Below are 12,139 nucleotides of genomic sequence, written 5' to 3'. Positions count from 1 at the left end.
TTCTTAAAAAAAACTAGACCGGTAGGGTTAAGACTGTCCCACAGTTTTTCATTAAGAAGAAGCGACCTTGTCCCAGCTTAGAAAAGAAGACACCAAACCCCAGCTCTTGTCGGCAAGGGAATTTTTTTTAATAAAAAACACCCCTGGAAATTTGATCCCACGAGGATTCGAACCTGGACCTGCTAGGTGCTACTTTGGTGCTAGATCATTCTGACAATGTATCTTTGAGTATACTATTAGCTAGACAATGTACACTGTAGAGTGTAGATCGTAAGTGTGGCCTCATGAGAAATATGAGCAAAAGTTGGTTTTGTGTGTTGTTGCATAAAGAGAATAGTCAAGAGTGCACAGCTAGCTCATGGTTATATGCTCGCAACAAATGTTTGAACCAACCAAAAACAGTTCCATGAATATATGCATTCTCAATCAGAAATTTAAACTGCAGCAGGAAAATGCTATCTGTGAAGTGTACCTCTAATTGAATTTCAGATCTAGATTGAGAAAATTAAAGAATTTTTTTCTCCAACACGCAGGAGAGCTGCATATCATTGTATTAATAGAAGAGAAAGGAGTCCTACATAGACCCAAACACACACACACTAAAGAATAAAATTAAAAAGTGTGTTAATAGAAGAGGAGAAAATTAAAGAATAAAACGTGTGTTCCAGACCTCATGATTGCAACTGCTTTAAATTTCTGAAAACGACTGCTGAAGTATCTACATTTGCTTCTGAGTGAAGACTTGTTTGGAACTATTGGTACCAGAGACTGGAACCATAGTTCCCATGATTTAGTTCAAATTCGAAAGGATTTTAAAAAATCCTAAAAGAATGCTAAGAATCCAAACATGCATAAGATATGAAAAAAAAATAGTTCTAGAGAAGAAAAACACCTCGCTAATCACCAAAGTTGAATATGATGAAACCTGGATATGTTTACTGCAATCTCTTTTGCTGGCACGAGGAGTCGTGCGGTTTACAAGGCTTTGGGGCTGTCCTATGGAGTTGGACACACAAGAGCCCTGTAGACCGCAACGACTCTTCACGCCAATGAAGAGCTCATCCTTCACAACGTTGCATCTCCACAGGAAGCAAAAGTAGCAGAGTCATGTAGGAGGCTGGAGCTCTGTGTTCTTGCTACCATTCTCATACACGGGAGAGCTTTTGCTGAGGCTGACTGATAAAGGGGGCCTATGGTCAGGGCATATGTGAGGAAGGTTTATATAAGCAGCAGTTCTTTAGTGTGGCATTTATTTGCTGTAAGGTGGCCAACTTAGGATTCTCAACTTGTAGTCAACTGAGCACACTGAAGTCCTATTAGGATGTAATCATCTGGGGATGGTTGCAACCTAGACGCATTAGATATTACTTTATTCACCACATGAGCACCATGTTTTCACTTTACTATCACTATCACATATAAAAGGCTTGGCATTAAACAACTGGGTAGGTGCAGTATTCTGCACAGATGACAATCTACCTGACTGGATTAGTAAACTATAAGGTTGCTTGTGGAAAACCTAACAAGCTTCTCCGAAATGGAACAAAGACAGGAAGAAGTCGAGAAAGAGTAGGTAATACCGTGCAGTTGTTGTTAGAATAAACTAATAAAGACAACGCAGCGATGAAAATTAGTGGTGAAAAAACAAATATGCAATGTAAAAAATGTTTTCTATACAGGAAATAGAAATGGAGAAAGGTACAGATTTAAGCAGCAGGGTAAAGCAACAGAATTAAGCACTATGTTTTTGACTCCCTCCATTTGAAATTAAAAGACTTATTTCACATTTGACAAACAACTACTCTATTCAAACATAATTTTTGACACGAAATTGATGCTATTAGATTCGTATTCAAAAATACTTATTTATGATTATGATTTTCGGCACATGAACGAAATATTGAAGGAGTAATCAGCAGTCAAAGACTCAAAGCCTTGTCCTAATGTTACAAAATACACCTTATTTGAAAAAACAGGGGGGAGTAGAGACTTGAGCTCCCCACCCCCCAAGGATTTTAGTGATATAGATCTTAAGATGCATTTGACTTTTGATTAATCAGAACGGCTGATTTAAAGTTGACTGGCCAAAGAAAACTCAGTCCCTGATTTTTATTGAGTTGCATGCACCGACCAGTTCAACCCAAAAGCTTAGGCTCATGGGGAGAGGTGGGCATCACTTATATTCCAACACTCCCCCTCACGTGGAGGCTCCCTCAGGCCTCAAACGTGGAATAGGAGCAAGCAACAATTATTTTATTTAATTGCGCTAACCAGGATTCGAACTCGAGACCTCTGGCTTTGATACCATATTGAGTTGCATGCACCGACCAGTTCAACCCAAAAGCTTAAGCTGATGGGGGAGAGGTGGGCAATTCACTTATATTCCAACAATTTTATCAGTCATGCTGAAAGTACAAGCACTCACTAGACATCCACTACGTGAAACATGGTCTAAAACCAGAAGCGAAAAAAATGAAACAGCAAAAAGAATAACCATGTCACCAAAATCTCCAAGGATCCTTGTAAGGAGGAACGTAGCTGTCTGTAGGGGGGAGAAGGCGAAAGGATGCCACAGTCTTTTGTAGAAAAGGTCCCATCTGTGTTGCAAATGTTAAATACTGGTTAGAAGCTGAAACATAAAGAGACTTTTATGAAAAATACATGGTCCTCCTATATTGGAAGTAGCAATAATGAAATCAAACCCTAAATCATATTTCCGTGCAGATTGATATGAAACAATTGGATGTTCAGAGCTTACAGATTCCCACTGCTTGCTGAGAGTGGAAGCATTTAGTGAGTACAGGTACCCTGGTAAAAAAAATAAAAGAGGGTGAGTGAACAAAGAAATATTTTAATATAATGGAGTGAAGGATCTTTGATCAAAAAATACAAAGATGAAGTAATACCATCTCGCTCAGCAGTGCACGCTACATTATGTCGAAACAAATTTGGTTCTGGTGCCTGAATAAACAAAGAGTATCATTAAGGACATTAAGCTTCCTTACATGGATATATGCATACATCTTTGCACTATGTGACTAATAATAAGTTTATATGCATGATAAAGTATTAATCTAAGCATTAAACGTATATTCTATCTGACACTCTTCATACAAATATGTATCCTGCCAAATGTATATGTGCCAGAAAACTTACTGACTTCGTTGGCGATTTCCGAACTAGATACTCATAATACCAGTACGGTTCTCCATCAACCTACAAATAGTTTTCAATATGTACTGGTGCATGTCAACTCCGAAAACTAAGAAAACTGGCCTTCAAGTATGATAATAATGATCTGAGCTTACCTCTGTACAGTGTGCATCAAGGACAGAGCTCTCTGTCATGCGCTGGCCAGTCGTTACTTTCTGCAAGGTGATATAGTTTAATTGTAAAATCAATGTCACCAAATATCAACATAAAACTGCATTCAAGGAACTTCAGACCTTCATCAGCATGACAGTATATCAACAGTTTCTGATTAGGTCTATGAGTTGTTGACAATTTGTTGTTGATTAACTACCATAGATTCACACCATGAGACAATTATGTATGTTTCATGTGACACACAGCCACACAGGGAGATAACCAAGAAACATCTGAAACTAAATTTGTGCTTTTGATTGAACTTTGCTTTCTTGATGTATCCGGTGAATTACTCAGATTATAGCCGTCCTTTTCTTAATCCATATAGTTTGTTGGACACAATTTTGCTCAACGCAATGCAATCAAAATGGCTAATAAATTATAAAAAAATAAAGAAAAAAAACAAGTATGTACCAGGGTAGATCTATCAGACAAAATGCAATCAGCAACATCTTTTGGATCCCATGAACTCTTGTCTTTTGAAGGTAAAAAACGTGAATTTGGTGGCCCAATCTGCACGAGACAAATGATGTACATGAGTGAATTTTTCAGAGTTTCAATTGATGCGATTCTCATCAAATCTCGACCCTAACAATTTGCATCAAGAATAAAATATTTAGTTCCATGACAATTTCCACAAAGTCCGGATACAGAAACCTAATTGCTAACAGATGATACATTGTGTTCGAATAATGCAACACGTTGCAGACTTCTGCATTTCCTAGTATCATATAGTATTTGAGAATTTACCGAGACTGAGATGACAACATTATGTATCATGTCAACTCGCTCCGATACAATACGTTGCCGTGCATCAGCTGCATTGAGCCATGGAGTTCCAGTCAGTTTGCTATCATTGTCAAATGAATGAGGTTTTTAAAAGTACAACTGTGGAAATTCTTATGCTTAATGAAGCAATCCCTTTATATGAACAGAGTAATAAGACCATTGCTTAACGTTGTTATACTAGAGGCTACTCACGCGATAGTGGCGCTGCAGAGGAGTATCGTTCCGGTTTTCTGGACTCTACCCTGGGAATATAATAGAATGGGACAGCAAGTCACTGTGTGTTATCCTAGTAGTGCTCATGGAGAATCCAACGAGTATAAATAACAGTGAAATTCTGACAGAAAGAGTAGATGGTGGTACAGAATTGTAGTACAGAGAGCTGAAATACCATTTGAAGGAGAATTTCTTTCCTGGTAGTTCGACAGGGTAAAGAAAAGAATATGCATTGATCTCATCAACTTGCGTCCTCATCTTCACATCTTCATCAGTCTCCATGGCAGCATATGATTCTACAGAAACGTCATGAACAAAGTGCTTATGAACATTTATGAATTAGTCTTTCAGGGGTGGGGGGGGAGGGGAGGGGGCAGCTAAACATTATGCAAGGAAATGCAGATAAACACAAGAGTACAGCATGTATCACATTATGCAGGTCCAGATTAACATAAAATAGAACAGCTCATGGGTTTATTCAAACATAACGATGAGACAATGACATGCAAATACAACTGACAATTCGATGCGCAGAAACCGGACGAGACTAAACAAGCTCATACTCCCCTCCAGAGATGAGCATCAATCATACTTCAGAAGTTATTAAGTAACCATGCACCCGCAGGATCTGACGCATCCCGTGATTCCTACCTGAAATTGGGAGTGCGATTGCGACAGAAGACATGAGCCCGGAGAGGAGAAGGCGCCTCCTTTCCACCTCCAACCAGCGGTTCCCGGCAGCAGGCTCGCGAGAGCACGAGGTGAGCACACGGATCCTCCTCCTCGGTAGTGGAACGCGCGCTGCTCCCGCGCCGAGCGCGCCCCCGCTCCTGCACAATCCCCAGGAACCAACCAAGAATCAGGAGCGCAGCCAAGTAGAGGGGGATGTGTGTGCAGTTTACGCGAATGGGCAGTGAGCTGAGAGTCGTGCGACTGAGCGAGCGCGTGCCTTGGGCGAAGCGAGGACTGTGAGTTGGGGCTCGGGAGAGAGGGAGAAGGGGAGAGGAGAGCCGCCGCCATGGCTCGCCGGCCTCAGTCCCCGCGTCCTACGTCCAGTCGGGGGGCGGACTGACTGAAGGATGGAGAAGCAGCAGGTTCTATTCTATCCAAACCGTTGAGCGAAAAAGATCTATCTAGTTGAGCAGGCAGAGGCTAGTTTTGAGTACAATACATAGAGTACGTGCTGCACAGAGTGATAGACACATGTATTAGTTGATATTCTTTTTTTTCTTTCCCTTTCTAAGTTTGAGTTGTATTAAATCAAGTGTTATATTTTCCATTTTCAGTATTTTTGCCTTCTATTATGTGTCTCCTAGGAAGTTTTGTTTGATAATTGTTTCATCAAATTTGTGTTAAAAAATATTTCTTGGAAAGTTGGGTAATGAACTTATGCGTAGATGTTGTTCAAAAAGTTTTCCAGATAATATTTTCTCGGAAAGTTGGACAGTGAACTTATGCGGAAAATTTGCGAGAACTTATCATGAGAGTTACGCTAATAAAAATATTTCGATACATTTTCTTAAAAAAAATTATGCATATAAGTTGTATGCTATGAAATGTTATGCTAAAGAATATTGTGTAAAAATTTGACTCAAAGAAGTTATGTGTAAAATTTCCGTGCATCATAAAAATTGTGCTAAAAAAATATTCGCTAGAAAGTTATTTGAAAAGAAAATTTATGCATAAAATTTACATGCATAAATTATAAATTTTTAAAACTAGAAAATTAGAGATGAGAAAATTTTCCTACAAAGGAAATGCACGCTCTGTCGTCGGAAATCGAGCGTTACTTGTCTTCTGGGGCGCACGCTAATTAGCATGCCCCTGATTTGTCCCTGGTCCGATCGTAGGCACATGTTATTGGTTACTTTGCAATAGCCATATATATTTTCTTCCAGGGGAAAATCTAGTATACAATAATTACCAGCCAATTTTCTTAGCGTCATGATTTCAGCCAAACCATACATGCTTACCAGCTACTTCCAAGGTAAGTCTTATAGGCTTTTTTTTTTGATTGCCTCAACCTTCCATACAAATTGTAGTATCTGAATTCACGCACCAACGCACACCACACGCACACCTCTAACCCACTCACACCTCTAGTGCGCAAGCTAGAACTACAACTTATACCTAGGCTATACACCACGGCTGAAAGATATGACAGTTGTGGCACATTCGTGCGAGGCAACGAAATTTATTCAGGGGACACAGCCCCGGTGAGACACCCAGGCCGATCCAGGATCTAACCCGGTCGGGCAGGAAGCCACCCACCCGCTTCTGCCACCCGCGCTACACGCGGTTCTCGGTAAAATCTTATAGGCTATACCTCAGATATTGGGCCATCATCTTCTCTCCATCATGCCTCCTCGATAGTCCTACTCATGAGCTGGTGCTACTGGATTGCCTTCAAACACATCGGTGCTCGTTGATTTACACTCCTCAATCCTCATGTAACTCCTACTTCAGTCGGATTGCCTTCAAACACATCAGCGCTTGTTGATTTGGACTCCTCACGGAACTCCTGTGTTTGCAATTCCTTGTAAGTAGCCTTACAGACAGGTCCAGCGTGAGGGGTACGGTGAATCTAATTTGGGTACACTACTAGAAAACAGACTTTCAGCACCGACTGAGAAAGGCCCAAGGTACCGATTTCCCAATCGGTGCTCCGCAACCGAGACCATTGACTTGGGTCTAAAACACCGGGTATTTAACCCGGTGCCTTAGGCACCCATTGGTACCGGTTGGAAAGACCAACCGGTACCAAAGGGGCTGCCACCTTACGCAAGGTGGCAGCCCCTTTGGTACCGGTTGGTCTTTCCAACCGGTACCAATGACCTTTTTCTTTTTTTTTCCAAATCTAGTTTTGTTTATTATATTTATTACTGTTTATTCTTTTATAATTGCTAAACGCACTCGAGCTCTACAGTACTATACGTTCATTGGTCGTTCGTGTTTGTTTTCAGAGAATATTTGAAACTAACTAAAAGTGAAATGCGAGCATATAATTAAGCTAATTAGATGAACTAATATATTTACAAATATACAAACATCAAGGCATCACGTTTAGAAATATTAACAAATGTACAAGTCATGTTTGTAGTCCAACTACTGGTCCCCTCAGGAGCTCGATGGAAATCCTCTATGGATGTGACCGTCGTGGTAGAACTCGCCTCTAGGATCCAGGATCTCGTTCAAAATGAATCCGGCGAGCTGCTCGCACACGGCGTTGATCCGATCAGTAGAGTAACATTCATCCCCCATTTGAGACATATATCATTTAGGAAAAAATAATTAACATCATGTGCGTTAGTATAATAACGAAAATGTACTAGTGAACAATTTTTACGTACTCTTATGTCCTCTTCAGTAGTCTTCCCACATGGAGTCATGATGTGCAAGTAGTCACATATGTAGTACCCACACCAATCAGTTCCTTGTTTTTGTCTCGCACACTTAAAGAGAAACAAATAAATTACTCAATTTAGAACAATTTGGTATTACTTAACTAGACAAATATTTGTGAATCAACATACTGGATAATCTATTTTAACGTTCAGTTCGGGGCTCCATTGACCACGCTCTTTGTTCATTTTCACAAATTTTTTCCACACCCTGCGCTCAAAGTTAAGTTTGATATTCAACAATTATTATTAACTGAAAAATGATTTGATTGTGCAAACTGAACTTACCTGTTCAAGGGGTCTATGATATGTTGGATTGCGGACTTTAGATTTCTCATTGAGTCAAAGACTACAAGATTGCCGGTGTCTACAGAAAGTATGAGTAAAATCCAATGATAACGACAGATATAGATAGAATATATACATACATGCATTAGACGACTTAGTATTTATTTAGTAATATAACAGAAGATTGAGTCGACCAAGGCTTACCCAAAATTGTATGGTATGAAGATATAGGATTTGTAATTTTGCCTAATCAACAAATCGTACATGTTTTGGCACGTGTCCCTGTAATTTTGGTTGAGCATTTTCTGGTTGACTAGCAACAGAGACATGAAGCCGATCTGATGGTGCCATCCATATTTTCGGCTTCTTTGAATCTCCTGTCTACACGATACAATAGAAATTATATAATGCACACAGATAATTATGTTCTTGTTAACAAAAAGTATTAATGTAGAGGTAAGTGAAACTTACAGAACCCAAATAGTGATGATAGAGGCGTCGAGGGCTTGTCGATGGTAAATATGATATAAATCTTCGAAGTACACCCAGAAGTCGTCCTCCTCGCGGAAGAAAACATGGTCACGATACTTGACTCCAAACATTTTTGCCTTCGTCATTCGACATTCGCAGGTACCATCTATGCAAATTGAACATCTGCGTGCCTAGACTTTTCTCCTCTTCCTCAGTGACAAAAGGTTTTCCATGCTTGAATGGAGTAAGAACGGGAGCGACAGGGATATCTGCTGCCTCATCTTGCCCTGTTGCCTGCTCTAGCGTCAATCTAGTTTCTGAAAGAAATATCTCCGCTTGTAGGTCCGCCTGGAGTTGTACGTCCGTCGGGTGTAGGACTAGCAACCCTGGTACCCGGAGGGGCTCGAGTTCTTTTTGTTGTGTGCCAAGCTGAGGAATGGTCTTGCCACATTTTTTCTTCACATTTCTTACCTTGTGTGCCTTTGTCAGAGTACGATCATAGTCTGAGGGTAAACTTTTCGGTTTTGGTGGGTTGTCTAGGTTCGCGAGAAGCTTTTTCCCTAATTCTAGAGGTACATTTTGCCTCTGCGGGGGGACGTTAGGCTTCAACTGTTCTTTTATATATCGAGCACTGTCCTCTTCCAACTCCTCAGCGGTCTTCTCGTAGGTCAATTTTCTTTCGACCGTTTTCTGCTTCTTCTTTGAGGGTCCAGCCGCTGGGAGGGATGCTGTCTTTTTCTTTCCTTTTTCTGGTGCAGGAGGAGTTGGAGTACTTGTGGCCCTTTGCACCGGCGGAGACGGTGGTGAGGGAGGTGGTTGTGGGGACAGCGGTGAGGGAGGCCGCGGAGACGGACGATCGGTCTGCACGGGAATCGTTTTGCTTGCAGTAAGTTTGATGTCGGCCTTGCGCCATAGAATGACCCCGTGTAGTGTGTCTCACAATGTCTTCTCTCCATCCCCCTCCAACAAAGTCGAGCCCAAGATCGTCATTGTTTCCAACTATCTGCTCGACTGTGACGGAGGTGTAGCCAGGGGGTATCGGCCTTCCATGAATTGTAGTAGGGCTGACTCGTATGCGACATGAATGGATATATTCTTTGCTCGCACATGAAGCTCGTACGGTGTCGGCATGGTGGCATCATCCACTGGATACCTCTGGTCATCTACTGCCATTAGCTCAATCTGGGGTTGCTGTTCAGCTTGTATGTCGGGCGCCGCCGTGGATGCACAACTGCTGCGTCACTGAGAGGCCGGGCTTATCACAACATCCGGGTGCGACCCAGCAGTGCCCCTTTGGCTCAGAGCTAGCTGCACTGCCTCATTAACCCAGGCGTCCATCTGAGATTCCAAGGACGCAACCTTCATGTTCATCTCTTCTTGTATGGTACAGAGTTTCTCTTCTTGTTCAGCTTTGCTCTTTCGATGACTCTTGTAAGAGGAATCTATGGCCCAAGCAACTTTCCATGGGACCACGCCGATGCCGCGGGCTCGTCCAGGGTGTTCCGGATTCTTTAATGCCCTTGTCAGCTCATCATTCTCCCTTTGAGGCTGGAATGTTCCTTGTTGGGCCTCATCTATTGCAGCGACTAGATCGCGGGACACTTCTTGCATATGCTCTGGCACGACCAAAGTTCCATCCAACTGGTTTAGTGTCACGCCGTTAGCAAATAACCACCACTTGGATCTATCCGGCCAATCCCAAGTCGTCGGCCTGATGCCTCTATCCATAAAGTCCTGCTCCATCTTCTGCTATTTTTTAACTGACTTCTTGTACCCGGCAGCCCCAAGGTGGTGGCTGTACTTTTTATTTGCTGCATTTGTCTTGGCCTATTTGGATTTTCCTTGGGCTTCGTCTGATAGTTTGTATTGTTTGAACTCCTCCCAGTATGGTTTAATCTGAGGAAGATCATCCCAATTCGACTCCTTATCCTTCTTAATGTAATTGGTGTGCAACTTCTTCTTGAAAGTTGCAAAGGCAAGGGCCATCTTTTTCAAGGCACATTTCTTCACAAGTTCTTGGTCAACTCCTTCAGGAAAAGTGAACATATCCTTAAGTTCTGTCCATAACATTTCCTTCTGATGTGGAGGCACGGTGTATTGCTGTTCTTCTAGTTTCCTCGATTTCCATAGTCTTGTGGTGATCGGAATTCTTGCCCGAACAATAACCCCACATTGGTTGACAAATTTTGCGCTAGCAACCTTTGGAGCACTTGGACAGCCCTCTGCGTCCACTTCTGTGACGACCTGTTTTCCCTCCATTTTCTTGGTTGGCCGGCGTCTCCCTTTTGATTGGCTCAACGAAGTCGATGCGGAGGTCGACTAAATTACAGAAAAAATATATTAATCGCAAAAGTAATCTACCGAAGTCACCATGCATATAGTTTTAAGATTCGTACTGGAACATGCTGCTGATGATTGGGCGGCGGCGCAAAGTCATCATTTTCTTCGTCGGCATCTCCAGACATATTCAGGAAGGAATCAGTTGTCCGAGCATCTTCTTCACCGATTGGCTGGGTGGTGTTGGGTCTCATATCTTTGTTTATTGCGTCCAACATGTATTGCCTGGCGGCCTCGTCATCACCGAAAGGGTCCATCCTTAACTAAAACCGTATAAATGAGTTAGAGTCTATGACCATCTTTAAACGAGTGTGTGTGTGTGTGTGAGAGCGAGAGATCGAGCGTCGGTGAGGAGATAGCGAGAGAGCTTCGAACGAGTGTGTGTGTGTGTGTGTGTGTGTGTGTGTGTGTGTGTGTGTGTGTGTGTGTGTGTGTGTGTGTGTGTGTGTGTGGTGTGTTTGTGTGTGTGTGTCTGTGTGAGTGTGTGTGTGTGTGTGAGTGAGAGAGAGAGAGAGAGTGAGCGAGCGAGAGATCGAGCGTCGGTGAGAAGGCGACCGAGCGTTCAGCAGAGGAGGAGAAAGAATACATTATACCAGCAGTAACGGGGACGGAGACGGGACACCATTTTCTATTTAAATAGAGGGCTCTGTTTTGTACGTGTTGGGTGTTACATGATTAAATAAATAAAAGCATTACTCACTCTCTATTTAAATAAATGATTAAATATATAAAATCATTACTCACTCTCTATTTAAATAAATAAAAGTATTATTCACTCTCTATTTCAATACATGATTAAATACATAATTAAATACATGATTAAATACACAAATAAATACATGATTAAATACATAAAAGCATTACTCACTCTCTATTTAAATAATGAAAAGCATTATTCACTCTCTATTTAAATACCTAATTAAATGCAAAAAAATAAGAAACAATACATCAAACAATGTAATCAGAGCAAAACAAGGCTATAAAACTATTGTACGCGTTGCAACGATCACGTGAGCGCAAGAATCGAGAAAAACGGAGCTAAAACGATAAAGTTATGGCTAAAACAAGGTTTCAGGGGCTTATCTGCGAAGAATTTAAAAAGAAAAGAGCATGGGTAAAAGAATCTAAGGACTGAAATATAAATAGGGGACTGCGGGTTGATTCAATAAAAATAGGGGGCTCTTTTGCAAAATTGCCACAGTTGGCCGGTACGGGGCGGGTTTGACTCGTGTTTAGATTAAATCCGAGCCGTTGGTTCGAGATTGGGCGGTTAG

General features: G+C 41.6%; 1 protein-coding gene across 1 annotated transcript; it reads right to left on the bottom strand.

Annotated features, from left to right (window-relative positions):
- Positions 1-2,274: 2,274 nt before the first annotated feature.
- Positions 2,275-5,515, bottom strand: LOC120673449 (psbP domain-containing protein 5, chloroplastic-like). Its single transcript, XM_039954281.1, has 11 exons — positions 5,318-5,515; positions 5,020-5,198; positions 4,544-4,664; positions 4,348-4,397; positions 4,117-4,184; positions 3,781-3,879; positions 3,309-3,368; positions 3,157-3,216; positions 2,907-2,961; positions 2,759-2,808; positions 2,275-2,597 (listed from the first exon to the last, which is right to left on the bottom strand). Exons 1-11 carry the CDS (start codon positions 5,386-5,388, stop codon positions 2,499-2,501), a joined length of 912 nt encoding a protein of 303 aa, XP_039810215.1. The 5' UTR covers positions 5,389-5,515; the 3' UTR covers positions 2,275-2,498.
- Positions 5,516-12,139: the final 6,624 nt, after the last annotated feature.

The sequence above is a fragment of the Panicum virgatum genome, chromosome 5N, assembly GCF_016808335.1.
Source record: "Panicum virgatum strain AP13 chromosome 5N, P.virgatum_v5, whole genome shotgun sequence".
NCBI lineage: Eukaryota > Viridiplantae > Streptophyta > Magnoliopsida > Poales > Poaceae > Panicum > Panicum virgatum.
This window is presented reverse-complemented; position numbering and strand designations above follow the sequence as displayed.

What these genes read in the sequence shown, in the direction of transcription:
- LOC120673449 (XM_039954281.1), bottom strand. Translation starts at nt 5,388, where the DNA reads ATGGCGGCGGCTCTCCTCTCCCCTTCTCCCTCTCTCCCGAGCCCCAAC. An exon ending in CTCTGCAGCGCCACTATCGC is followed by an intron (nt 4,185 to 4,347) that starts GTGAGTAGCCTC and finishes GGCTCAATGCAG; the next exon opens with CTGATGCACGGCAACGTATT. An exon ending in TTGATGCACACTGTACAGAG is followed by an intron (nt 3,217 to 3,308) that starts GTAAGCTCAGAT and finishes AACTATTTGTAG; the next exon opens with GTTGATGGAGAACCGTACTG.